At 51.6% G+C, this 27,408-nt stretch overlaps 1 protein-coding gene across 12 annotated transcripts; it reads left to right on the top strand.

Annotated features, from left to right (window-relative positions):
- Positions 1 to 278: 278 nt before the first annotated feature.
- UBN1 (ubinuclein 1) lies at positions 279 to 26,791 on the top strand. 12 transcript variants are annotated; one of them, XM_069030127.1, is made up of 19 exons: positions 279 to 351; positions 865 to 1,280; positions 2,888 to 2,974; positions 3,840 to 3,935; positions 4,470 to 4,604; positions 5,044 to 5,147; positions 6,292 to 6,730; positions 9,821 to 9,891; positions 11,835 to 11,964; positions 12,141 to 12,259; positions 12,710 to 12,832; positions 13,691 to 13,834; positions 16,603 to 16,653; positions 17,755 to 17,797; positions 18,085 to 19,311; positions 20,708 to 20,755; positions 20,872 to 20,960; positions 21,264 to 21,353; positions 24,375 to 26,791. In XM_069030127.1, exons 2-19 carry the CDS (start codon positions 1,041 to 1,043, stop codon positions 24,463 to 24,465), a joined length of 3,327 nt encoding a protein of 1,108 aa, XP_068886228.1. In that variant the 5' UTR covers positions 279 to 351; positions 865 to 1,040; the 3' UTR covers positions 24,466 to 26,791. The 12 variants fall into 12 exon arrangements, with proteins under 12 accessions (XP_068886228.1, XP_068886227.1, XP_068886232.1 ...); XM_069030126.1 differs by having other exon boundaries at positions 22,279 to 24,466; XM_069030131.1 differs by lacking the exon at positions 21,264 to 21,353.
- Positions 26,792 to 27,408: the final 617 nt, after the last annotated feature.

The following is a 27,408-nucleotide window of genomic DNA, read 5'->3' as shown; positions in this document are numbered from 1 at the left end:
CCGGGCCATTTCCACAGCGCAGGCCGCGGGTCCCCGGCGGAGCCCCGCCGCTCCCTCAGGGGCCGCCGCCATCTTGCCGCCCCTCCCGCCGCCGCGCGCGGGCCGCCGGGACGGGGCGGTGCCGGCGGCGGGGTTGGCCCGCCGCTATCACGTGGTCAGATGCAGCCGTTCCCGCGGGGTGTGGCCGCGGCGGCGGCCGCTGATTGGCCGCGGTGCGAGGCGTGACCGCTGGGCCGGTCGCTGAGTGGCTGCGGCGCGCGCGGCCCGGCGCGAGGGCAGCACCGCCCACGTGACGCGGGCGCGGGGCCGGAGCGGGCCCGGAGCGGCGGCGGCGGCCGCGTCCCGCCGGCGGTGAGTGAGGGCGGGCGGGGCCCGGCCGGGCCCGGCACCACCGCCTCGGCCCTCCCCTCAGCCCCGCGGGCCGCGCTCCCTCCGGAGGCGCTGCCACCCCGGGCCCCGCTCAGCCCCGGGCCCCGCTCAGCCTCCGAGTCCCGCTCGGCTCTGGGCCCCGCTCAGCCCCCGCCGGGGCCGCTGTTCCAGGGACGGTGGTGGCCGGGCCTCCGTGCAGCGGGAGATCAGGCGGCCGGAGCGAAGCCCCGGCCCCGAGAGGTGCAGCCCCGGCCCGGGAGGTGCAGCCCAGCCCGGTGTTTGTGCCCAGGGCTCCTGGGTCGCGTCAAAGCGAGACTGGCGGGGTCGTTTTGTTTCCCCGGCAGCTGGATTTCCTTCAGCCCTTACAAATGGAGCGGTGTGATGTGAGGAGAGAGACCTGCGGTGGACTGGAGGGATAACGGGGAACTGCCAGTGTTGGAGGGAAGTCTGGTCCAAGGATTGACTTCTTTCTTTCTTTCTCTCTAATGATTGCAGCAAGCGCTCACAGGACCGCCCTTTGTCATTTCCCGAGAAAACTCCAAAAGCAAAGCACTTGTTCTACTGCCAGCGTCCTCCATTATCATTGGTGAAATCCATCAGTGCAGCCCGACAGCCCTTTCCTAATGCCATGGGAACGATGCCGTGAGGCCTGGTAAGACTTGGCCATAGCCATGACAGAGCCCCACAGGGTTTCGTTCACCACTCTGCATGGGCCACTGAGCAGCAGCTTCCTGAAAAGGTCTCGGAAGGACGATGGAGAGCAGCCCCCGGAGCCCGAGCCGGCAGCCACGGCTGTTCGGATCACTCTGACCCTCTTTGAGCCGGACCACAAACGCTGCCCAGAGTTCTTCTACCCAGATCTCCTCAAGAGCTGTCGAGGGAAAGTAAAAGGGGGTTCTTCAGGTGACAAGGTGAGTATCCCTGGGGCCTGTGGGAACCTGTGTTGTAGCTGAAGGTCTCAAAGGCTGTCTCAGCATTGCTGTTTTGAGAATTGGGTCTGTGTTTGCTGTGAGGTGCTGCAAGGTGGGAGGAGGGTGGTTGAACATCCTGCAGGCAGGAGAACTGACCCTCAGGCTGGGGTTCTTGTTGTCAGGCCACGCTGTGTCACTCCTTTGCTTTGCTGGAATGTCGTGTTGGGAAGGTGTTGTGCTGGTGGTAGGTGTGGGATGGGGTGCTCGTTTAGTTTGGAATGGCTGGATCTAAAGTGAGTTTTGGTACCTGGGCAGCTGGCAGTGATAAGGAGCTCTTTTCCAAAGAGTACCAAAGGAGACATGAATGAAAACTCCTGTAGCATCTAAACTTCGAGTAAGGAGGGTTTGTCTATGAAAAGAAACATACTGGATTCTATTCCTTTTACTGTTTGCCTTCAGAACTGTTAGCAGTCAGTTGATGTTTTATGCTGCTTAATTTTGGGGGGTTTGTTTTGAAAGTTGGGAGAGGCAGAGGCAGGTACAAAATTAGCTGGGAGGGCACCCAAACCGCAGTGACACTCTCAGAATCCCATCCAATTTGGCTTGGAAAGGAGCTTAAAGCTCACCCTGTTCACCCCCTGCCATGGGACACCTTCCACTAGCCCAGGCTGCTCCAAGCCCCATCCAACCTGGCCTTGGACACTGCCAGGGATCCAGGGGCAGCCACAGCTGCTCTGGGCACCCTGTGCCAGGGCCTGCCCACCCTCCCAGGGAACAATTCCTTCCCAATATCCCATCCAGCCCTGCCTCTGGCAGTGGGAAGCCATTCCCTGTGTCCTGTCCCTCCAGTCCTTGTCCCCAGTTCCTCTGCAGCTCTTCTGGAGCCCCTTTAGGCCCTGCAAGGGGCTCTGAGGTGTCCCTGGAGCCTTCTCTTGTCCAGGTGAGCACCCCCAGCTCTCCCAGCCTGGCTCCAGAGCAGAGGGGCTCCAGCCCTTGGGCCATCTCCATGGCTTTCTCTGGATTCACTCCAGCAGCTCCAGGTGCTTCATGTGCTGGGCCCCAGGGCTGGGGCAGCTCTGCAGGTGGGGTCTCACCTGAGGGGGCACAGGGACAGAATCCCCCCTCCCCTGCTGCCCACGCTGGGGCTCAGCCCAGCCAGGGGGGTTTCTGGGTGCTCACAGCTGGGACAAGTCCAGCTGTCACCCACCAACACCCCGAATCCTCCCAGGGCAGCTCTCAGTCCCTTCATCCCTCGGCCTGGATTGATCCTGTGGGTTCCCTGGCCCAGGTGCAGCACCAGCACTTGGCTTTGTTGAACCTTGTGAGGTTCCCATGGTCCCACCTCTCCAGCCTGTCCAGGTCCCTCTGGATTTGCTCCCATCCCTCAGATGTGTTAACCACACCACACAGCTGGGTGTCATCCCCAGACATGAGTCTGAGAGTGCCCTGATCCCACTGTCCATGTCACTGATGAAGATATTGATCAGCACTGTCCCAAAGGCTGAGTTATCTGATCTCCTGCCAGTCAGGATGGGTTTAATTCAGGGGGTTTTTGTGGCAGTGTGACAGGATTGGCTGTCATGGTTTCACCCCTTCTGTTTCTACAGAAGAAAGACGTGGCTGATCCCTTCAATGATGAGGAAAAGGAAAGGCATAAAGTGGAGGCTCTTGCTAGGAAGTTTGAAGAAAAATATGTAAGTGTTTCTTCTTTAAGTGATGTTATTCCTTGGGCTGGGCAGTGCTGTTCAGCTCTCAGGCCGGGCTTTTAATGCTCTCTGGCTCTTGGGTTCCTGTTCTCCCCCAGTCCTTTATCCTGGCTGCCACATGCTGGTTTTTAATGTTCTTTTTCTGTCTCGGGGCTGCAAAAATAGTTCAGATTCATTCTTAAATCAGATGAGTCTGATTAAAGTGAATGACATGAATTGAAGTGAGCGGCAAATCACTTACTGTGATTGATAAAATTGAATTTCCTTCAGCAAAAATTAATTTCTAGGCCTTGTTGCTGTGGCAGGATGGAATCTGCCAAGTCTCTGAGCATGGGGCTGTGATGAGTCCCCTCCCCTCAGGACACTGCTGCATGGATCTGCCTTACCTGTTCCTTTCTGTTCTTCCTTTTGCATTATCTCTGTAGCTGGCAGTAAAGCCACACTGTGTTTTACCTCTGGCACTTTGGGGTAGCAAGCTGTGTGTTGTTTTCTGATCCCATGGGTCACCCTGACACAGTCTCTGTGTGTTCAATGTCTGTAGTGCTGAGTCTGTACCCACTGGAGCACTTAGGGAGGAGCAAGCCCTGTGGAAGAGATGCTGAAGGGGTGCAGACCCAGCTCAGTGTGGAGTCTGGCTGGCAGTTTTTCATTTGGCTGCAGTGTTTTCTTTCTGTATGATAAGGCTTAAAACTGGATTTACCACAGCCTGGGAGTACAGTGTGATGGGAGCCAACCCTGGTTTGGTTCTGCTGTAGTTCTTCTGTCCTGGAGCCAGTGTTGCTGTCCTGTATCAGGGTATCTCTGTGGTGCTGGAAGAGAAAAGTGATCACAGTGTCCATGTTTCCTTGTTCAGGGTGGCAAGAGGCGCAGGAAGGACCGGATTCAGGATCTGATTGATATGGGGTATGGCTATGACGAGTCCGACTCCTTCATCGACAACTCGGAAGCTGTGAGTGCTGGGGGCTCTGAGAGTGGCTAAAGGTGGCTGTCTGGGGGGCTGAGCCTGGCCTGGGAGTGAGCCAGGAGGGTACCAGGGCCAGGGAATGAGAGCTCCTGCAGCAGCTGCATGGCAGGAGATGCTGGTAGGCATTCCAGCCTGTTCTTGGGGGAGCACAATCTCCTCATTCTTGTGACCGGTGACAGGACTCGAGGCAATAGCTGGTGCTGAGTCAGGGAGGTTTAGGTGGGATATCAGGAAAAGGTTCTTCCCCCAGAGGGTTGTCAGGCACTGGAACAGCTTTCTCAGGGAAGTAGTCACAACACCAAGCCTGTGTGAGCTCCAGGAGCATTTGGACAACAGGCACAGGTTGGGATTGTTGGGGTGTCTGTGCAGGGCCAGGAGCTGGACTCAATCCTGATGGATCCCTTCCAACTCAGCATATTTTATGATTCTATGAACCCCACTGCATTTTCCAAGCAGCTGAGCTATGGGATGAAGTAACCAAGCTCCCAGTGCCAATAAACTCTTCTCTGTTACTTCCAGTATGACGAGCTGGTTCCTGCTTCTCTCACTACGAAGTACGGAGGGTTTTACATCAACTCGGGAACGCTGCAGTTCCGGCAGGCCTCTGAGTCTGAGGATGATTATGTCAAAGAGAAGAAGAAGAAGTGTCCCAAGGTCAGCAAGGCAGCTTTCTCAATTATCCTGTCTGTTACAGCTCAGAGCTTGCCACATGAAAGTGTGTTGGCATCCAGAGTGGGAGAGATTCGTGACTTGGTGTGGGCAGAACAGGGATGAGCACTTGAAATCCCATTGTGTCCTAAAATTTCCTAGTGAAATGAAGCCTGTCTGGCATGGATCAGACTGTGGCAGGATTACCTGGTTCCTGGAGCAGAGGTGACAGCAGCTCCCTGTCACCCTGGAAGTCACAGCATTATGGGGGTGCTGTCAAATGCTGAAGGCAACACTTGCCAGAACCGTGGTGAAGGATGTAGTGGAGCTGGGTTAATGAGTCCTGCATTTTCACATTGTTGGGAGAGGTCCCAAAGTGGCTCTGGGAGTGCTGGTGATGTTGTGGGAAACTCTCTGACTGTGACTTGTTTTTAACCCTCTGCAGAAGCGGAAGTTGAAAGATGGGGGTGAAAAAATCAAGAAGAAGAAGAAGGATGATTCTTACGACAAGGAAAAGAAATCGAAGAAGTCCAAGTTTCCAAAAGCTGGGTAAGGAGGGGAGGAGGGAATTCTTGCTGCTCAGCACCTTGTTTCAGGGTTCCAGGTGGCTGCAGTAGGAACCTGTTGCAGTGTGGGGCGGCTCCAGTGCACATTGCAAACACCAGCAGGAAAAGCCCCGTTGCTTCCAAAGTGGGACAGAAAGGCAGGGGATGATCAGGGAAGGAGCACAGCTCCCCAACAGCAGTGTCTGAGCAAAAGGGGGCACAGCTGGCTGCAGGAGTGGTGTTTTTGGAGCTCTGTTTAGGCACTGACAGTAGGAACAGATGTGGGGAGTAGAGAGAAGGGTAACAACTGTTGAGACAAAGCTGTGGGAGGAAAGGCAGGTGGGAAGGACTTGGACTGGAGGCTGTACGAGTGTCGGGCTGGCAGGGAGGGAGAGGTGACAAGGCAGGCTGTGTTACTGCTCTCTCTGGGCAATCCTTTGTACTCCTGCCCAAAGTATTTCTTGGATGAGTGCTCAGCTCTTTTGTAGCTTTTGGGCTGTAAAATGGAATGGTTTTTCTTTTTGTTCTGAGTCATCTTGTGCTGTAGCTCTGTCCTTGCTTTGGTCTGCATGGCCTATCTCTTTCAGTATCTATATCTGTAGCTTTTCACTCATTTTCTATATTTGCCTCCTAAGTTTTTTCCTTCTTCCTTTAACTATTCTTTGTAATTTATTTTTTCCTGTGTGGATCTGCTTTTGGGCAACAGCAAGCCATGTGTCTGACGTGGTATCATCAGTGTGTGATCCCTTCCAAGCGAGCAAGGAAAGGCATTTGCTCTCCTGGTTTCAACACAGCAGAAAGCTTCACACTAACTCTGTCCTGCCTCAGTTCCTCTGTACTAATTGTGCATTTCCCATCCTTCCTTGCTGGAATAACAATATCATGAAGCTAAATGAAAGTAGAGCTTTCAAAGGTGGTTTGAGCCCTGGAACCTCTCTGCAGTGAGTCAGGACAGCCTTCTCTGAGCTGAGAGGAACAGGCAGAACCTTAAGACTTTCAGAAGCTGTAAAATACTTTTTCTGGTGTGATTGGTTAAGGGGCTGAGACTTTCCAGGGAATTGTGCCTGAAGTGAACTGGGGGGAAGGGACCCTCTTTGCTCCTTGATCTTGTATTCAGTTCCCTTTCCCCCTCCATGCTTTGTTTGCAGCTTCACAGCGTTAAATGCAAGTAAGGAGAAAAAGAAGAAGAAATACTCTGGAGCTCTCAGTGTCAAGGAGATGCTGAAGAAGTTTCAGAAGGAGAAGGATGCTCAGAAGAAAAAAGATGAAGAGCAGAAAGTGGTGACTCCTTCCCCAGCAGACCCTGCAGCCCCAAGGGAGGCAGAGGCCATGGCCGACCCTCTGCTCTCGCTCTTCGGCCACGCCAGTGACAGTGACCTGCTCCAGGCAGCCACAGCCATGGACTCCCTGAGTGACCTGGACCTGGAGCGGCTCCTCAGCGAGTCCCCGGAGGGCAGCCCCTTCCCTGAGGCCGAGGATGGCAGCGACCCCGGTGGCACGGGCTTGGAGCAGGAGTTCAAGCAGCCACCTTCCCTCCCAGAGGGGCTGCCAGCCCCCCTGGAGAAGCGGATCAAGGAACTGGCTCAGGTACAGCAGCTGCTGGGGGCAGTGGGGCTGGTGGTCACTGGAGGGGGCACAGCTCTGCTGGGTGTGTGTGGCAGCACCCAGGCACAGAGCACATTCCAGTGGGGGAGTTCCTCAGTGCCACTGGGATCACATCATGGTGTCACCTGATTTCCTTGAAGGCCCAGATGTCAAGTGATGTCCAAATCCAGGACCTTGTTACCCACTGAATGTAACACTCAAGATCACACCTGATCAGGATTCCTCCTTTACCGCTCTTGGCAAAGTATGGACCTGATGCAAGAAGTAATTTCCAATGTCAGCTTGACATGAATGAACTGAAATGTGAATTACTGAGGCTGATTTGGGCTGGGATGGAGTTAATTTTCCCCACAGTGGCTGGTATCGGGCTGTTTTGGGACTGTGCTGTAAAGGGAGCTCATAACCCAGGGATGTTTTTGTTATTGCTGAGCAGAGAGTGCTCACCCAGTGCCAAGGCCTTTGCTGCTCCTCACCCCACGCTGCCAGCAAGGGGCTGTGGGGCGTGAGGAGCTGAGAGGGGACACAGCCAGCACAGCTGATCCCAACAGGGATATCCTAGACCATGGGGGGTGATGCTCAGTATATAAAGCTGGGGGAAGAAGAAGGAAGAGGGGGATGTTTGGAGTGATGGCATTTGCCTTCCCAAGGAACTGATACGTGTGATGGAGCCCTGCTGTCCTGGGGATGGCTGAACACCTGCCTGTCCATGGGAAGTGGGGAATGAATTCCTTGTTTTGCTTTGCTTGTATGGCTTTTGCTTTCCCTGTTACACTGCGTTTATCTCAGCCCAGGAGTTTTCTCCCTTTCACCCTTGTGATTTCCTGCCCCATCCCACCTGGATGAGGGAGCAAGCAATTGTGTGGGGCTGAGTTGCAGGCTGGGGTTAAACCACGACAAGGACAAATCCCACCATAATACTTTTAACATTCTGTGCTGCTCAGGACAGGGAAGGGGTGCACAGTGTGTAAAATCAGAGGCTGCAGCTGGAAAGCATTGCCACAGTTCCACAGCGTGAGAAGGCCTGGAAAGCCCTGTAGATGGGGCTTGAGGATTTGCTAGAACCATTTCCATGTCACACACAGGCAGATCCTTCACTGAAGCTTGGGTACCACTCTGAAGCTGCACCAATTGGAGTCCTTTCCCCATTTTTAACATCTCGTTGTTGGGGTACCATTTAGGGAGTGGAATATATTAATGTCTAGAAGGATGGTCCTGTGTGTTTTCACCAGTACCTCCTGCTGCTGGACTCCTGTGGGACTCACCCATCTTCTCCAAAATGTGGTGTGTGTGGGAAGCTCCAGTCTGTTTTGGGAGAAGGAAAACATTGGGTGCTGGTCAGGGATGCCTTCCTGGCATGTCAAAGTGTGCTTTCAGCCTTGTGGTGTGAGGGCTGTCACCACCAGCCTGTCAACAAGTGCTGGGAGGTTTTGTTCCTGCTGCTGGTGTGGTTTTAAACATTGATTTTAAGTCATAAACATGGCCTTGGAGCTCTGTGGTGGTTCTGCCTCCTGGGGCACTTCAGTTGAGAGCACCTCTTAGTTAAGTAAGAGATGCTGAGTAACTCCTGTTACTAAAGATAAGCTGCTCTTAGAGAGCTGTTCTGCTGAGTTGTGCAGTGGGGGTGAGCAGATGGGAGGGGAGGAGGAATTGAAGAAAGTATTGCCACAGCTGATAAAAATAATGGGCTCTTGGTGGATGTTTCTGCTTCAGCAAGCACCAAAATAGTTGTTTCTGACTCTGTCTGAGTTAAAGGAGAATATTTTGGAAGTTCCATGATATCAGGTTAATTGTTATGGTGTTGTGAAGCAGTTTAATAGCAGAGTCCCCACTGATTTTGCTGCTTAGGTCTTCCTGCTGCTGTGTCTCTTGTTGCTGGATTGTGGATGTTAAGGAAAGAAACAAACTGAAGCCTCTGGGTCAGTTAGGATTTTGGGACATGCACTCAGGTGGGAATGAAGAGGTGCTGTACCTCTGCCTGAGAGCCAAGTCTCTTCATCCCAGAGGTGGGAGCATCTCCTGAGTTAAATGGAGCCTCCAGGCATTTCCTCTTCTACTTGAACTGCTTTGACTTTAACCCTCTCCTTCCTAAATAATTTTCCCATTGAGGATTCTCCTTAGCATTGAGCCTTCTCCTTTGATATCACCAGCTGCCTGTGACCTGCTGCTGGCAGGGAGGAATATTCACCTTCTGAGCATAAATTAATTGCTTGCCTGCCTCAACTTCAGAGTGGTAAATCATGGAATTTCAAAATCCTCTCCTGGTCTCCCTTCCTGTGCAAGGAATCACTAACTCACTGTGGTGCCTTGTGCCAAATCCCAGTTTTGTTTATATCCCCACTCAGAAAAAACTGAAAGCTCTTGGCAGTTTGCTACTATCTCATTTTCATCTCTCAGAATTATTCTCTTGTTGGACATATTTTTCATGGGTGTGATGTTTTTGGGCAGCACTTTGTGAGCTGCAGTCATAGCTCAGGAAGCTTCCTGAACAGGACTTTTTTTGTTGTTTCCATGGTGTTGACTGGGAATAACGCATCCCCTGTGGCTGTGACTCTTCTCTGTTGGTTTTCATGGCTTAGTTTCCAGATTGATCTAGAAAACTTGGTGATAAATCTCCTCAACCTTTCTTAGTTGGGATTAGGATGAGCTTTCCTAGTCTAGGGACAAGCTCTGTGCTCATATTCCTCAATCTACTGTGAAGTTAAAACCATGCCCCGAAGCTGTTGTTCTTCCCATGGCAAGTTTGCCAAAGAAGCCACCAAACCATCTCCTTTGTCCCATTAAAGAGAGGAATCTTCACTCCAGAGGGGTCACTCCAGTGCATCTGGAGGGGAGAATCCAGGCTGGGAAGGTCACAGGGTGTGCAGGACATGGTGTTACCAGGTCAGGCAGGGCTGGACTTGAACTGGGGAGGTGTGAGAGGACAGGGCACGATCTCACCTCTGCTGTGACAGAGTTTATGTAATAAAACTGTGCCTTTTTTTGCAGTAATTCTGTGCTGGTTTAGAAGACACGTGGTTGCTTGTGCCAGCTGTGAACTGCTGCTGATGATCTGTGTTATTTCCTGACTTGCAGGCTGCCAGAGCTGCCGAGGGAGAAGGCAAGCAGAGGTTCTTCACTCAGGACATCAACAACATCATACTGGAGTAAGTGCTGCCAGCAGAGAGGTGTGGGAAAGGAGAGCATTAGGCAGAGCATTTTTGGTAAATTCAGGAGCAGGTTCAGCAGGAGTTGTGAGGTTGTCCTTGTGCAGGTCTTCCAAGCCAGAATAACATGAAAGTCTCCTAGAAATGGCTTTCAGTTGAAATATGATGAGGTAGGAGAACGTTGGAGGGAATGTATCCAGGCCTCCTGTTCTCAAGATAATTATTTGCCTAAATTTGGTCACTTGACCTGTGAGTTCAGCTTGATGCAAGACCAGTTTCTCCCTGTGAGAGATGTCAGGCAGGTTTTTGCTATTTAACTTACATGCTATATAGAATTGTTTAGAACTGGGATAAGGCTGCTGTGTTCAACTGGGAAAACTGTTTCTCTGGGAAAACTGGACAGATTCCATTCCTGCTCTGTGTTTTTGAGGCTCCAAATTACACAGTGCCAGTGTTGCTCAGGCAGCTGCAGATAATGGCTTCATTCTTCTGCCAGTGCCTGGAGAGGGCTGGTGAGTGCACAGGGCTTTGTGATCAGTGCAATAATACTGACACCCAGGCTTTAATTTCATTGAGGTTTATCCAGGCACTTGCAGGCAACTGCCAGGGGGAGGTTTGGGACTCTGTTTCCCTCTCATTTCCAGGGCTGATTACCACCTTCCAGCATTCCAGTGCTGGCTGCACAAACAGTCCTTGTCTGGTGTCAGACTGATCACTTCAGCCTCATTCAGAGGAGATTTAGACAGATTTATACGACTTTGCTGTACAGTTTGGATTGGGGCAATCCCAGGCAGAAGAACTCACAGAGAGCAGCCCTGGGAGAAAAGGACTTGGGGTGTTGGTGGGTGAGAGGCTGGACGTGTGCCCTGTGAGCACCCAGAACCCCCCTGTGCTGGGCTGAGCCCCAGTGTGGGCAGCAGGGGATGGGGGGATTCTGCCCCCTCAGGTGAGACCCCACCTGCAGAGTGGCCTCCAGCCCTGGGGCCAACAGCAGAGGGACGAGGAGCTGCTGGAGAGAGTCCAGGGGAGGCCACAGAGGTTCTCCAAGGGCTGGAGCCCCTCTGCTCTGGAGCCAGGCTGGGAGAGCTGGGGGTGCTCACCTGGACAAGAGAAGGCTCCAGGGAGAGCTCAGAGCCCCTTGCAGGGCCTAAAGGGGCTCCAGGAGAGCTGGAGAGGGACTGGGGACAAGGCATGGAGGGACAGGACACAGGGAATGGCTTCCCAGTGCCAGAGGGCAGGGCTGGATGGGATACTGGGAAGGAATTGTTCCCTGGGAGGGGGGGAGGCCCTGGCACAGAGCAGCTGTGGCTGCCCCTGGATCCCTGGCAGTGTCCAAGGCCAGGTTGGATGGGGCTTGGAGCAGCCTGGGCTAGTGGAAGGTGTCCCTGCCCATGGCAGGGGGTGGAACAAGATGGTCCCTTCCAAGTCAAAGCGTTCTGTGACTTTGATGGTGTTGATGAATCACTTGGCATTTTACACTTTTTGATGCCAAGAGGTGGCTTAAAAAGCCAGGCTCCTAAGTTCTATTTAACTGTGTAGATGGGTTTGGCACACTCTGATCTCTCTCATCTACTCACTTGGAAGTTGAAACCCAAGGGATGAAGTTTGATTTTGTATTGTCCTGAATTCCTCTGCCGTAGCCTCTGCCATAACCACTGTGCGCTTCCCATCTCAGTGCCTGACCCTCCTGCATTCAGCTGCCAGGGAGAGCTGCAGAACAGATGAGACTGCTGACTTCCATTTGTTCCTTCTCCAGCTCCTCCCAGACCAGATTCAAAGCATAGCTTGGGATCAAATCTGTTGACCCTAGAACTCAAAGAACCTTCAACGCAGCATGCCTTGTCCTTTGTCCCTCTCTCCCTGCCTCCAGCTGCCCTCAGAGTTGCCCTGTTTGCTCAGAGGATCGCTGTCAGGCCCTGCTAACGCTGTGTTTGTGTCCCCAGCATCGAGCTGCAGACACGGGAGCTGAGCAGCCAGGTGCGCTCGGGGGTCTACGCTCACCTGGCCGCCTTCTTCCCCTGCAGCAAGGACACCCTGCTCAAGCGAGCCCGCAGGCTCTACCTCTACGAGCAGGTGAGGGAGCTTGCCAGCACAGCCCCTTGTGTGTGTGGTGCCCCTGACGTGCCCAGCGTGGCTGGTGGCCCCAAACAGCCTCCATGGGGCACCGTCCTGGCACGGCGGCTTCCGAACTGGCTGGGTTTTGGTGTCCCAGCCACGTGGAGCTTCAGGGTGCTCTGTGCTTGCTCCAGGGTGGCCGACTGAAGGAGCCTCTGCAGAAGCTGAAGGAAGCCATTGGAAGGGCCATGCCAGAGCAGGTGGCCAAGTACCAGGAGGAATGCCAAGCCCATACTCAGGCCAAGTTTGCCAAGTAAGCTCCTCGTTTGCTGATTCCCCAGCAGGCTCTCTGTGGCCTGGAGGCTGCTCTCCTGAAGTTTACCACCTCTTTTTGTTCTGTAGGCTAAATTTACTGATGGGCATTGATTGGCCCAGTTGAGCTGTGTGTGTTCTTTGTGCTGTCTGTGGCAATGCCAGCTACAGCAGCACTGATGGCACCAGAGCTGGGCTGAGGGGTTTTGCGTGTGCAGGCGTGTCCTTAGGAGCATGGCAGCCTGGAAACAGTCAGGCTGGCTTGGTCCCATGATCTCTTATTACAAAATATTGGGAGATTTCTTAACCTTGAGCCCATAGCTCAGCTTGCACCCTAAGCCAGAGATTGATTGCTGGTATTGAGACCTCTGACCAGTGCTGTTCAGAGATACTTAATCCTCCCCTTGAAGCTGCAGGACAATCACTTCCACATTTTCTGTCTCCATTTTAGGATGCTGGAAGAGGAAAAGGACAAAGAGCAGCGAGTTTGCTCTGATGATGATGAGGATGAAGAAAAGGGAGGGAAGCGTGTCGCGGGCCCGCGGAAGAAATTCCAGTGGAATGATGAAATCAGGTTTGAATAACTGAGATATTAACCAACCCACGACCTGTGTCACTCTTTGCTGTTGGCAGTGAAGCATTTTGGTGTCTGTGTCTTGTTTTCAGAGCAGTGCTGATCACCTGTAGGAACAGTCAGCTTGGAGGCTCGTGGCACACAGTGCTGTTTATGGAAGCCATTACTGCATTTATTACATCTCACCCTGAAGCTGCTTTCAGGCCCAGGCTAGCTCTGAGTGAAGTGCTGAGAAGCCTCTGTGCAGAGTCCAAAAGAGAGAGTCTGATCTTTGGGAACAGAAGGGATTCAGCTGAATTGCTGACATCCTACAGCCCAGACTCTTAACACACCCAGGCTCTGGTTGTGGAAGCAGTTGAAGCTGTTGGGTTTTGCTGCCCCTGGCACTTGGGGGGCTGACAGAGAAGGGAGTGCTGAGAACAGGGGAGAGTGACAAAGGGTCAAAGGAAGATCAGTCTTGCTGTCTTTTTCTCCTTATTCTGGAACAAATCAATTTGTGCTGTTGATTCATTTAGGACACAGCCAGCTTTGCTTCCTGCCTTCTCCTTGCTGAGAGGTTCGGTTCTGTGGTTGTTACTGCTGCCTGTGGCTCTGGCACTGGTTTGCTACCTCAGCTGTTTCAGGAGATTACACTGGGAAGGGGTAACAAGACTTTTCTCCCTGGTGCATCCACGTGTGTGCACACACAGAGCACAGAATGTGCCTTTCCCTTCCCCATTCTTGGGGAGGCAGTGCAGGGTTGTATTAGCAAGGGCCAGGTGTGTCTTGGTGTGTTTATCCAGCCTGGATAAAGAGAATGATCTCCAAGTGGGAAAGGTCAATCTGCGTAACTGTATCTGAAATCTTCCTGTTCCTCAGGGAGCTGCTTTGCCACTTGGTGAAGATTAAGTTGGATGGTTATGACCTTGACAAGAATAAGGCTCAGTCTCTAGAGGATTATGTGAAGACCTTCCTAGAAGGAGAGGTGAAGCCCCTTTGGCCAAAAGGCTGGATGCAGGCCAGGTGAGCAAGAATCAAGGGATTCCTTGTCCCAAGGGACCTGGGAAGGTCGTTAGTCCTGCCCTTGCTCAGGGAATGGCTGGCTTCAGAGTTAGATCAGAGTGCTCAGGGCTTTGGCATGTGGAATTTTGGAAATTCCCAAGGATGGAGATTACCACAGCATCTCTGGGCTCCTGTTCTGGTACTTGATCGCTCTTCATGAAATCTTTCCTCCTTATTTCCAGTAAGAGTTCCCTTGCTGCACTGAACTGAATATTCCCTGCTTTTGTTTTTCACTGTGTGCCTTTGAGAAACGTCTGGCTCCCATCTTGGTCATGTCTCCCTGTCCCCACCACTCTTTAGGTAGTGGAAAACTGCCATCAGACTCCTCCTGGGGCTTCTCCTTTTCCAGGCTGAGTAAACCCAGTTCCCTCCACCTCTCCTTGGCTGTCACGTGTCCCTGCTCCTCGGGCTGTCTCCAGTTTGTTGGCATCTCTCTTGTATTGTGGGGACCCTGAAACTGGATCTGTGTCCAGATGTGCCCTCCCAGGTGCTGAACAGGGGATAGTTTGCTCTCAGCAGGACACCTTTGCAGCAGTGGCTCCCCTTCAGCTTGCCTCCCAGGACCCCCAGGTCTTTTCCTGCAGGGCAGCTGCTCAGGGTTATTCCATCCCAGCTGCAGGACTTGGTGCTGGATTTCATTGAGCTTCACAAGGTTTGTGTTGGTCCCTTTCTCCAGCCTGGGAAGGGCCCTGTGAATGGCAGCTGTTATTCTCCCCACTCCTTCTGTCCCTTTTCACCTCACAAAGGTCCTGAGTGCAGTCAGGACTGTAAATAGCAGTGCTGAGTAGCCTTGGTCCTGTGCTGATGTCAGGCATGCCACTGGCAGGTAGAACTGGCACTGAGGTCAGGCCCACGGGCCAGTCTGTGCTTTCTTGGCTCTGTATTACAAAGGATCACTTTATAATCACAAAGGATACATTTTCCAGACACTTTGGGAAGTCTTCTCTGGAGTCTTCCCAAAAGAAAGCAAAGCAGAAAAGTTTTAGGGGCTTATTAGAGTCAGTAGAATTTGATGTGGTTTCTGCACCCTCACTGCTGTTTCCTGCTCTTTCCTATTCTCCATCATCCCTGCCCTTGAGCTGGCAGTGGCAGAGAGCCACACAAATGGCAGAGTCCTCCTGCTGGGACTGTCATCACCTTCTGGCCTGCTTTGTTTTGCTCAGTACTTTTAAAGAAAGGACAACTCTGCAGTCTTCCTTCTGGAATCTTTAAGGTTCCTTCCAAGCCAAGCTGTTCCTGTCTCTTTGCATTTCATGAGCTGGGAAGTGCTGTCTTCTCTCTGCTGAATTTGCTTTCTGTGTGTTGGGGGGATAAAGGAAGATGCAGGTGGCAGTTCCTAAGAGCAGCACATCACAGATCCACTTGGAAAGGTCCATGGCTGTTTGTTGCACTTGCATGTGCACAGGAAGCTCAGTGCTGAGCATGGTTGTAGCGTGGTGGTGCAGGAGCTGAAAGATGGCATTAGGAGGTGGGGGAAGATTCCTTCTTAGTTAATGAAGATATACCCAGCCTGAGGGTCTTGGCTTGCCAAGTTTTAAAAACTTTTATTTGAGTAAAAGGAATTAAAATCTTTAACTCCGAGTTTGATGGTGAAACTGTTGTTGGGCACTCAGGTGCTCACCCAAGTCTCAGTGTAGGAGGCACTTCCAGTGGAGTTAAGTACAGAATGACTCAATAAAAGTGGGTTTCCTGATTGCTTTCCAGTGGCTCAAGGATAGTGGTTTCTCCTACTGGGACTTGGAGTTGGGCTTGATCTTTCTGGGTCCCATCCAACTCAAGATATTCTCTGACTTGGTGGTTTAAAGGCAGAGGGTAGAGTGACAGCCACAGGGAGGGATTGGTGGCTCTAGGAAAACTGTAACAATTTTATGGGTAAGTCAGCTTGATTTGCTGTCATCATGATCTCCGAAGTTCATCTGTAAGAGGAACTTGAAGGTGGACAGAGCAGCAATTTCATGTATGAGTTTAGAGAGGCCCTGCCATGAGTCTGTTTCCTCCATTAACACTAAGAGATGATTAACAGAATATTGGGCTAACATCAGCTTGCTTTTTAAGAGAAAAAGGATGACAAAAGTCTGTTAACACCAGCCAGGAATCACATTCCATGTGCCAGTACTGAAGGAATGTTTCTGACTCCTCCCTGACATGTAAGAAGGCAGCTGAGTGGCAGCTGGTTTGGGTCAGAGAGTGTTTGTGGGAGACTCTGGTTTACCCTCAGTAGTGCAGGGCTTTGGATGAAGCTCAGTCTGTGCTTGGTCAGCCCTTCCAGAAAGGGTTGTGCTGTACAGAGTCACCTCAGCTCTTGGCTGGGGACACAAAGGCAACACAGACCCTTCTCTCCTTCATTGCTGTGTGAGAGGCACGGGAAGGGAACCTTTCTCCCTGGAAGCTGAAGAGCTCTTGGATGATCTCTGGCAGCAGGAACGTCCTGAATGATGATCCTGCCTCTCCAGTCGGCTTTTTAAGCTGGCAGAGCTTTTTCCTTAGGTATTGTCCAACCACTGCCTTAATGGCTTTTCCAGTGCCTACCAGCATTGCTCCCCAGAGAGAGAATTGTGTGGGGCAGCTCAGGAGAATCTTCCTGGAAAAGGGCTGAATATTTGTTTGCTCTCTGTGGTTTCAATTTCACTAAGTCCCCTGCTGTACTGTGCAGCTCTGTCTCCAGTGATCCCAGCTGCTCTACTGGGTCTTGCTGGATATCACTTCTCATTGCTCTCTTCCCTTCTTAGGACACTGTTTAAGGAGAGCAGGCGTGTACACGGACACCTCACATCAGTCCTGTGAGTATCACAGCATTCCTTTGGAGTGAAAACTGGTGATCTCCATTCCCTGGGGCCTGGGGGGATCGTGCAGGAGCACCTGAGCTTGCTTGGCTCCCCCCGCATAGATCAGCGCTGCTTCCTTTGGGGAGGTCTAGGGAGAGCAGTTGTTTGTGTGTGACATCTCCCAACACTTTCCTGAGGTGCTTTAGCCTTCAGTAAGCTCAAAAAGAAGAACTTTGAAGCCAGGTTGCCCCCTGGTTCAACAGCCTGGAGCCAGGCCTGTGTGCTGGGCCTGGCAGGCACAGCGAGGTAAAGTGGAGTTGTGACTATTGCAGCCTGTTCAGTTGGTCCTTACTGGATTCTGGATTCCCTCTTTCTTGTTGCCTGGTTCAAGGAGGGGCACAACGAGCTCAGACTGGTGAAGGAGGGTGCAACAGGCTGGTGGGTGGCAAACCAAGAGCCATCAGAATCCAGCTGGGCAGGGGCTTTAATCCAAAGGCTCTCATGGATCTTGCTGGTGGTTGATACTAGATGAGGACATGGATTCAGGCTGGTGTCTGTTTGGCAGACAGTTCTTGGCACTGGATGAGTGAGGGGAAGTGTGAGAAACACTGTGGAGTAGGGTGTAGAGTCATCCTTCCTTCAGCCACACCACCCAGCAGCTCAGGGATGTCTTGTACCAGAGATTGCATCTGACCAGATCTATTCTCGGGAAGTTTGGCAGATGCTTTTGCATCCTTGGCTTCTTCTGGGAACCCAAAAGGAAGGTGTAACTTCTGCAGAGCAGTCTCTGTGCCAGTTTCTCTCTGGGCATTGCTGTAGGAGGGCAGCAGTGGGGTCCTGCAGCTGATGCAGGATGTGTGTGTGGGTGTTTGCTGCTCTGCTGCCATTCCAAGACTCTGCTCTGCTCCCTAATCCGCTCCCTGTGTGCGAGTTGGGGCTTCCAAGAGCAGCAACCAAATATCATGTGGTTTTGAATCCTAGCAACCTGAGATGCTGCCTCTGTTCCCTGCAAAGACTCGGTGGATCATCTCTGACAGGGCTTGGGTGTGCTCCCTAGCTGGCTCCTTCCCTGGGGGCATTCACTGAGCCACATTTCTCTTGTCTTCCTCCAAACAGGGCGAAGAAGAAAGTTATAGCTCCTACTAAGGTGAAAGTGAAGGTGAGTTCTGTTTTCTGGTTCTCACAGTTGGTATGTGCCAAAAGCCAAGTGACTGCCATCCTGAATCCCGTGTTTGAGCTTTGTATCCGTACGTCAGCTACTGTGAAATGGCTCTGCTCAGTATTTGGCTTGGAAAAAACAACTGGAACAGCAGCTAAAATGGATGGCAGTGGCAGCTGGGAGAGAAGTGGGGGCTCACGGGCACAGAATGTGTGTATCCTGCCTTTTATCCCCAAACTGTGAACCCTGTCTCTCTTCTGACTGTGCCTTCTCCTGTGATGTTCCAGGACTCTTCCTGCAAGCCAGACAAGAAGCTGTCGGTGTCTGTCCCTTCCCTGCACTCGAGCACCACCTTGGCCATGTCCTCAGAGCCCCAGGGAGGAGCCCTGGGCATCAGTGCCCAAAACAGGGAATTCTTGTCCCTTGGCACAGCCCAAGCTGCCAGCAGCACTGCCACTCCTGCCACCTTCAAGGATGACTCCTTGGATGAGGACTTGATTCACAACCCCACCTCCTCCCTGGAAGCAGTGTCCAAGGAACTGGCTGTGCTGAACAGCAGGGCGGGAGGGAGCCCTGACTTTACTCTTCCTGTGGCTCCAAAAGCTCCACCAGAGAAGATCTCAACTCTTGCATCCTCAGAGGAGAAGAGGACATTTCCAAAGCCCAACCCTGCCCCTACATCATCCTCTGGTTCCCTCCAGTCTCCTCTAAACTTCCTAGCTGAGCAGGCCCTGGCGTTGGGCCAGTCTTCTCAAGACAAGAAGACCGAGAACTCTAATTACAAAGAGCATTCCTGCCAAGCTTCCCCCAGCAAAATCCTTCCTGATGCCCACCAGGCTAAGCAGAAGCACCACAGCCTGGTCAGGCCAGGCCACGGGCCCCCGGCCTCAGTGCCAGTGCCGGGCTCTCAGGTGAAGGTGTTCCACCCGAGTGCTCAGCTCCAGAAAACCTTCACCTCCCCAGCTCCCTTTGTCAAACTGCAGAACCCCAAGTCCTCCACCCCTCTGCCCCAACGCTCCCTCCTCCAGCAGGTCAAGTCATCAACCAAAGCTCAGAGCTTCCATTCCTCCACGTCCCCAAGCAGCACCCAAAACTCCAGCAGCTCCCACAAGAGCCAAGGCTCGTCCTCATCATCTCTCAGCTACGCTGGGAAGCACTCGAGCGGCTCCGGCTCTTCAGGACAATCTTACAAATCGCCTTTCGTCGCTGGGTCCCTCTCCAAGCACGGGGCCTCCTCCAGCAGCTCCTCCTCTGGAGCTTCTGCAAACCAGGGCAGCTCCTCTGCGACTTTGCTTCCCAGCGTTCCGGCCCCTTCCCCGGGCTCGGCCTCCAGCCGCCCGGCCTCCGGCTCCTCCGTGAAGAAAACTCCCGTTTCCCAGAAGCTGACCCTGGTGGCACCTCCCGGCGGCTCCAACGGAGATTCCAGCGGGGGCACGCAGGGCGTGGCCAAGTTGCTGACCTCGTCCCTAAAGCCAGCTGTGGTCAGCAGCACCGCAGCCTCTACCTCTGTGCCGGTAAGGGGGCAGTGCTGCGAGCTCCTGCCTTGTTCCCAGCTGCCCTAAAGGGGGCACTTCAAAAGCAGTTTCTGAAATTCTCGAATGACTGACTGAATTTTGGCTGCTTTAGGCTAGAAAGTTATGGCCTTTGCCCTGGGCTTGTCCTCCAGAATTCCAGCTTTCATTTTCAGCTTAAAGTAGCCACTAAGCTGAATACTTTGCTGCCTTCCAAAGGGCAGTTTTTGCCCAGGCTGTGTCATGGTCCTGCCTTGGCTCTGTGAGTTATGGGGACAGTAGGGCTCCCATTTGGATTAAGAGAAAGTGCAGTAAGGTAATTTATCATAAGAGGTAAAATTAATTGCATAAACTAAAAATATAATGATGAATTTGTTATTAATTAGATCTACAAACTTAGCCTTCTTTAAATTACTGCAAGTCATTTTAGTATTATTGCCACTTCTGTCACGACTGGCCCATAGAATAAATAAGCTGTGGTCATAGAACCATGGAATCATTCAGGTTGGAAAAGCCCTCTAAGATCATCGAGTCCAACCATTCCCCAGCACTGCCAAGGCCACCACTGACCCGTGTCCCCAACTGCCACATCCACATGGCTTTTAAGTCTTCCAGATGTGGTGACTCCACCACAGCCCTGGGCAGCTGTGCCAGTGCCTGACCACCCTTCCCATGAAGAAATTTTCCCAGTATTTGTTGGGATAGAACATTTCAGAAAAGACTCCTGGGTTGTCAGAACAGACTTGTGTTGTTATAATATTGTATTACTTAATGGTATAAGGGGCTTAATTTTTATCTATAGCAAAAAAGTAATGGTTCCTAATGTTGTTGTATTCATTTGGTTTTGGCTGCTCATCCCTGCCTTCCTTTATGGCCCATGGAAAGAGCTGGGAAATTCAATGAGTATATTTAAATGGAAATCATGTACTGCTCAGCTTATGTGCCTTGTCTTTTACTGAGCTAGAGAGCTGGGAAACACTCCCCAGTGGTGCCATGAGAATGTCCATGAGAGAGATCCTAAAAAACATCCCGGGGTGCCTTGGGTGCCAAACCTCAGTGCCTGGAGTTGTCAGCAGTGTGTGCTGCCAGAAGTGAGTAGGAAGCATCCCCCCTGGAACTTGCAGGCAGTGTGAAAACTTTTCCTCTGCCTAATGGAGGCACAATTCCAGAGCAAGGGAGTCATGGAGGCAAATCCAGCATGGCCACATTCAGAAGAGCTGGCTTGCCCATGTCCATCTGCAGATGACCTCAAGTGTTGGCATCTCTTGGGCCCTGGCTGGGAGGGTGCTTTTTCCAAGGGGGAATTCTTGAGCATTCCATGTTTTGCAGATGTGTAAATATGAATGATGCTGTGCCTTGGTTTTCCCTCTCCTGACTGACCTTTTCCGTTGCTTTGCAGAAAGGAACTAGTGGAGCTGTGCTGCTAACGAGTTCTTCCTCCTTAAGTGTACTGGCTCCATCCTACAAGTCCAACAACCCAAAGCTGCCAGCTGCCCTGAGCTCCACCCCGTTAGGTATTATCTCTCCTATTCATTCTTTCCCTCTCCATGTCATCTCCTTCAGTTCCGACTCCTCCCCAAAAGCAGGAGTTTCCAAGGATGCAATAGTTACGGGACCTGCTCCGGGGACTTTCCACCACGGCCTTGGGCACAGTGAGTATCCTGCTGGTCACTGTGTGTGTCCCCTGTGCCTGTGCTGTCACATCAGTGCTCTGCTGGGCTGGCCCATTGCACACCAGCCCATCTCTCTGGCTGTTGCTTCATGCTGTGGTCCCTGCTTTTGTATCTCCAGCAGTTGCATTTGGAGAACCTTGGCCACATCCCTAGAGCTCACCCAGAAGTGCCAATAGCTGGAACCCGAGCTCTGAGCTAACTGCTGCAGCTCCTCTGCTCATTTCTGTCTTGGATGTGTATTTGTTCCTTTTTTCCCTCTCCTCTCTTTGTTTTTCTCTCTAGGTCTTCTGGCTGGTTTGCACTCCAGCCCCCACCATGCAGCGCCACTCCCACACTCTGCCCTGTCCACTCATTTACCACAGAGTTTGCCAGGTAACTTGTCAGACACTCGTGTTTGTCTTCCACCTCGTGAGTCTCCCTCTATCTCAGCAGATGCTTCCTTCAGGGCTGGAACCAAAGGGGTTGTCCATGTTTTCCAGCTGTGTGGTTGTCACTAAAGCCTCTCCAAGGTTCAGAATGAGGGGCTGGGAGCAACCTGGTCTGGTGGAAGGTGTCCCTGCCCATGGCAGGGGGTGGAATAGGGTTTAAGGTCCCTTCCAACCCAAACCATTCCATGATTAGGAAGGAATTCTTGGCTGTGAGGGTGGTGAGGCCCTGGCACAGGGTGCCCAGAGCAGCTGTGGCTGCCCCTGGATCCCTGGAAGTGCCCAAAGCCAGGTTGGATGGGGCTTGGAGCAGCCTGGGACAGTGGAAGGTGTCCCTGCCCATGGCAGGGGGTGGAATGGGATGGGCTTTTAAGGTCCTTTCCAATCAAACCATTCTGGGATTCTGTGATTTCTGGAATGATGAATCCTCAGTGCTTACAGCAAGTGTTGGTTCCTGGAGATACTCAGAATTATGCTGCCAGGATGAAAGCTGTGCCTGTTAGTGCACAGCCTGCCAGGACTGCCCTGGAATGAATGTTCCAGCTCTGAGGAGTTTTGTTCCTGGTGACCTACATAAAATGTGTCAGACCAGACTGTCTTGTGTCTGTGCACTGAGTTAATTGCCAGCATCTCCTTCACAACAAGTTTGTAGTGTAAATGCAGATTGCTCCACTTGCTGCTCACAACGTGAGCATTTGGCAGTTAAGCCTGTTCCTGCCCCAGTTTGATGCCTGCAGAAGTGATGCATAAAACAAGAGTTTTCCAAAGGAGGAGAGAAGTAAGGAAAATTGAAATTCAGCACCAGCAGATTGGGCTTACCTGTTTCAGGGAGCTGCTTATTCCCGTGGTAACTCGAATTTCTGCTTTCTCAGGAGTGTTCTTCAGCACTTGGGTGCAGTTCAGTGCCACTGTCTTAGTACCTGCTCCTGTTGGGATGGTCTTCCTGGGCAATATGAGCCTGATTTAGGAGTGCTAGCCTGATCCTGTGGCTGTGTGCATGGATAACCATGTAGCCTCCTGGAGGAGTCATGAAATAAAATGCCCTTGAGTGCTGAGCACGGTGCTTGCTTGCTGAAGAAAGAAGAGTGTGTTGTGCACTCATGCAAGTGCAAAGCATTGGTTGGGTTTGCTTCCTTTGCTGAAGAGTGAGGTGGGTTGTGCCACGCTGGTGGGGTAGAGCTGAAGGAGGTTCTAGCAGTGAGCCCTGCTGTGACAGACCCTTCCTTCCTGTTTGTCAGCCACCCTTCCCGGAGACTGAGATCAGGGATCGCACTTTGAACGTGGCTTGTGGAATGGATTCCACATCACTGAGGAGCAGCTCTTTGTGCCTTTAGTTGAAGGAATTCAGAGTGGTTGCTTCACTGTTGTTCATAGGGCTTATAACAAAAGGATTTTTTGATGGACTCTTCAGTGGGATGTAGTGCCAGAAGACAAAAGATCGCTGGGAATAAGTGAAGGAAAAAACTGACCATGGATACAGCTCCAGCAAGGACCTGCTTTCTCACTTGGTGTTTTCACTTAAAGATGCAAGATGGAGCCAAGTGCTGCCATCTCTTGGAACATTCCCACTTTTGGTGTTTTGTAGAAGAACACAGGGAATAGTTAAGTGACCCCCATTACCTGAAAGTGAATTCCTGTGTTCTGTGGCACAAGCTGTGTTTGGCTGTGCCAACATCTGCCCACAGCTGCACTGCTGTGTGAACGCTGCGAGGTGCGTGGGAGGTTGCTGCAAATGCAAGGGAATGTTGATGCCTTAAATAAAAATGCTTTTATATCCATGTTCATCCAAAAGCCTCTGAGCAAAGAGCATCCAGTGCTTGCCTGTGTGTGTGGTCGGTGCTGCCATTGCTGGTGGAGGTGCCTTGTGCTGGGGCTGGGAATGTGGTGCTGGTTCTGTGGAAATGGGATGTGCTGGGCTGGGCTCTTGCATGCAATGAGCTGTTCTTGGCCTGGAGGAGAAGCTGCTGCTGCTGCACTGCTCAGTGCCACTGCTGCTTAGCTGCACGTCTCAGGACTCCCATTTGTTCTTCACAGTCTGAAGTAATTTTAATTGCTCCTGGAAAACTTTTGCTTCCTTAAACTTCCTTCCTTCTTCTCTCTTCGGTGTATTTTCTCTTTTCCTCCACATCCATTCCTTTCTGTTCCATCAGTGGTGAGATTCCTATAGTTCCTGTTGCTATCAGTGGGCACCTAAAGCCTTCGTTTAAAAAGCACCTAATGAAATAATTAAAAAAAAATCAATAATAAAGCACCTAAAGCCCTACCTGAAAGGATTTTGTAGGTGAGGGGTTGGCCTTTTCTCCCACACAACCAGTGACAGGACAAGAGGAAACAGCCTCAAGCTGTGCCAGGGGAGGTTCAGGTTGGACATCAGGAGGAATTTCTCCATGGAAAGGGTGCTCAGGCCTTGGCAGGGGCTGCCCAGGGAGGTTTAGAGTCCCCGTCCCTGGAGGTGTCCAGGGAAGGGCTGGAGGTGGCACTCAGTGCTCTGGGCTGGGGACAAGGTGGGAATGGGGCACAGGCTGGACTCGATGGTCTTGGAAGTCTTTTCCAACCTTGGTGATTCTGTGATTACAACAGCAAAAATGTACAACAGGTTCCTTCCAACCACCTGTAGGTGCAAGGCAGCCATACCACGTGTTTGGGGTGTCCTGGAGGGGCAGATGTGGCAGGGTGGATTTAGAGAAGGGCACAGGCTGTGGTGTCCCCTGGCAGCTGGAATTGTGCCATGAGGTTCCTGCTGGGAGCCCACAGGGGACCCTCAGCGCTTCCCTTGTCCTTTCCTCAGAGGCTGGGCTGCTCCTTGTGGGGAGATGGCTCCAAGCACATCCTCTTCTTCCTGATTCCTTGATGCTGGGAAGGAAAAGCAGGTCTTTCCCTCTGTGCTGAGAGGCCTGGCTCTCCCAGCTGCCCACCCTCCATGGGCTGGTGCTGAACCCCCTTCCCAGCTGGTTTTATTTTCTTTCAGATGCTTCTCAGCTTCATGGCAAAGGGTCCAATGCACAGCAGCGCAAGTTGTGACACCTGCGAGGAGGGGAGCTCCAGCACCCATAGGATAAAACCCAGAGGAACAGGACTTTGGATACCAGCTGTGTCTTTTGATATCTATTTTTTTTCTTTTTTTTTTTTTTTTTTTTTTATGACAACTGGAGAGACTGAACTGCAACGAGGAGCTCATTGGGGCGTCTGCTCAGAGGCTTTCCGAGCTGAGCCCCACACACGGGGCCACCTCGAGCCATGCCCTGATGAGAGGAGCCTTTTGTAGCACTGTTTTATTGCTGCTGCCCTTCCTGCATTCCCTGGCATTGGCAGGAGCTGGAACTGGCAGGGAGGCTCGGGTGGTCCTGCCGTGGATTCCCACCCACCCGTGGCTGTAGCTGCCAAGTACCTCCAAGTCCAGTTACCTCCTTGGTCTCCCTGTGGAGGGTATGAAAGGTGCTTCTTTCTTCTGCTTTGGATTTACTTGGATAATTCTAGCACTGCCAGTGCTTTCTTGAAGACATTTGAGTAACTTTCCAATTGTACTATAAAACTGTGCTACACTTAATTGGAGGATTTAACATTTCCTGTGTGGTGAATCTGAGGAACCACCTGATGTTCCCCTCTGGAGGAGAAGGAAGACTCTTTAGAGAGACATTTTTAGATGCAGTCATCGACTTTTAGAATTCTACTTCTTTTGATTTTTTGGATTTTTTTTCCCCTCCAAAGGGATGCTTTTTTCCTGCTCAGTTTTATCCTCATTGCCATTGAATGCATTGGATTGAATGGGACACTTCTTAGCATGTCACATGGATCAGAAGACATAATTCCAGTGCCTTTTATGGTGGAGCAAGAATGGACTAGTGACACACATTTCAGCCCTATTTTGTGTGCTCCTCAACCCTTTTTTAACCATTCTGTATTTAAAATGTATTCTGGTTTATTTAATAGAGCTTTTTATGGTTGCACATCAGAAAAAAAAAAAACAGAAAAGAAAAAAAAAAAAGCTGCACTGTCTGGACTTCAGTGGTGACCTGGTGACTGAGCACAGTCCCAAATCCAGCAGGAGCACCAGTTCTCATCCCAGTATGTGCAGGCGGGTTCCAGGCCCTCCCCTAAAGCCATTCTTTCCTAGGGTTGTGAGTTAGGATCAATTTGGTGGGCAGAGGGAATGAGTGAGATGAACCAAGGTCACTACCTGTCGAATGAATTCCAGAGAGAAACACTGCTCTCCTCAGTGATACTTGCACCAGGATCGTGTGCTCAGCACAGCTGCAGGAACAGGGACCATCCACCATTGGGGGCTGTCTTTTCTTGTTCGTTTTCTTAACTTTTACACCTAAATACTCTCCCTGAGCACCCCCTTTCAGGCTAAGGGCAGGCTGAGGCTTCACCTGAGCTTCCTGAGGTTTGGTTTCCTGCTCTGCCCAGTCTGTCTTCTCTCAGGCCCCCACAGCCACGTCCCAGTTGTGCAGTGGTAGTGCTGATCCATGTAGAATTTACTGTTATTCCAAGGAAAAGCTTGTAGCTTCCTCCTTGAGCTTTGGGGAAGGACGCTGACCGCAGGATAGCAGCAAATGTCTGCTTTAGTTTCCCCTGGTTTTTGTTAAGATCCGAAGAAGACTCTTTTCAATTGGAGCTGATATGTAACTGCCCGAGATCAGTGAGTTGCTTGTATTTCAAATCAATGGATACAGCTCAGATTTCAAGTCTGTTTACAGAAAATACCTAGGTTGTAGCAAAAGAGCCAAAGACAGAACTCGCGTGGGTAAAACGAAGCACAGCATTTCTCGGTGGACTCTGAGCAGTGGATGTCGCGTGGTTCCTGTTGAAGGCCTCATCCTGAGGGGTGCTTGGTGCTTCCCCGGGGAGCTGAAAGCTTGGGACACCTGGCAGGATAGGGGCTCTCAGCGAGTGACTCGAGGTACTGGTTCTCCTCCCTCTCTTTGCTTTCACTTGAATGCTTCTGCTGGGAAGCCCCCGTGTGCGCGGCCGGAGCAGAATGCCCTCCTTCTAGGAATTTAGCGAAGCCTCTTGCCTCAGGGAAATGTTTATGTGGTGGAAGTTCTGTGGGATATTTTTTCTTTACATGCGATAATGAATGAGTGAGTGGTGTGGAGCAGAGTGGCAGCAAGGCAGGCCCACGCAGAGCAGCTGATGGGGAGCCAGGCTGGCACCTCTGCCTTGCTGAGGCAACTTGCAGCGCTTCCAGGATGGAACGGGGAGGGAAGGCTCCCATGGCACTTACCTGGGGATGGCAGTTCCTTTTGGGTGTAAGAGCTGCAGTTTACTATTCTATTTTTTTTTGTGTGTGTTGGGACTGTCTTGCTGACGATGGTGGGGGTGGTATGAAAACTGTTAATCTTGTACAGAACAACTGAATAAATTGTTTCAAACTTTCCAAAACGCTTTTTGTTCCCCCCACCCGTCTCCTTACCTCTAGTTCCCTGGCTTTGATTCCATGAATTTCTGTTGCAGCTTGCATGCTCATCTCTGGCTTGAGTGAGTAATGAATTATTGACTGTTTTAAAGTCTCCTATGTGGTGAGTGAATGGCAGCTCTGTTACAGCTGCTCTAGGGGTAGGAATGTTTCTTCTCATTCCCTGTGCTCCTGCTGGTGCTTGAAGTTGGCCTCTGCTGGAAAGGACGTGTGGGGCTCAGATCCCAGAGCACCAGAGTGATTCTCCCTGATCCTTTCATTCGCAGAGGTAAAACAGTGCTGTTAATCCCCAGAGCCAGGAGGGATAAGCAGGGAATGCTTATGGCTGCTTTTGTGGATATCAGAGCTCACTGGGGTTTGGGTATTAGCTGAAATTTGGGAAAAGGGAAGTGAATGGGCTCTGGTACCATCCCAGTGTAATCCACTGTTCTGCACCTGCAGTCCCTCCCTTTCGTGCACTTCACTCCCATCTAATGCTGCTAATTAGTCCCAGCTCCAATGCTGCTCCAGCAAGTTCCCCCTTGGAAAAGAGCCAACAGCTAAGATGAATAATCTTAGTGTTTTAATTCTGACTCAAAAATGG

This window comes from Aphelocoma coerulescens, chromosome 14 (assembly GCF_041296385.1).
Source record: "Aphelocoma coerulescens isolate FSJ_1873_10779 chromosome 14, UR_Acoe_1.0, whole genome shotgun sequence".
In the NCBI taxonomy this organism is placed as follows: domain Eukaryota; kingdom Metazoa; phylum Chordata; class Aves; order Passeriformes; family Corvidae; genus Aphelocoma; species Aphelocoma coerulescens.
This window is presented reverse-complemented; position numbering and strand designations above follow the sequence as displayed.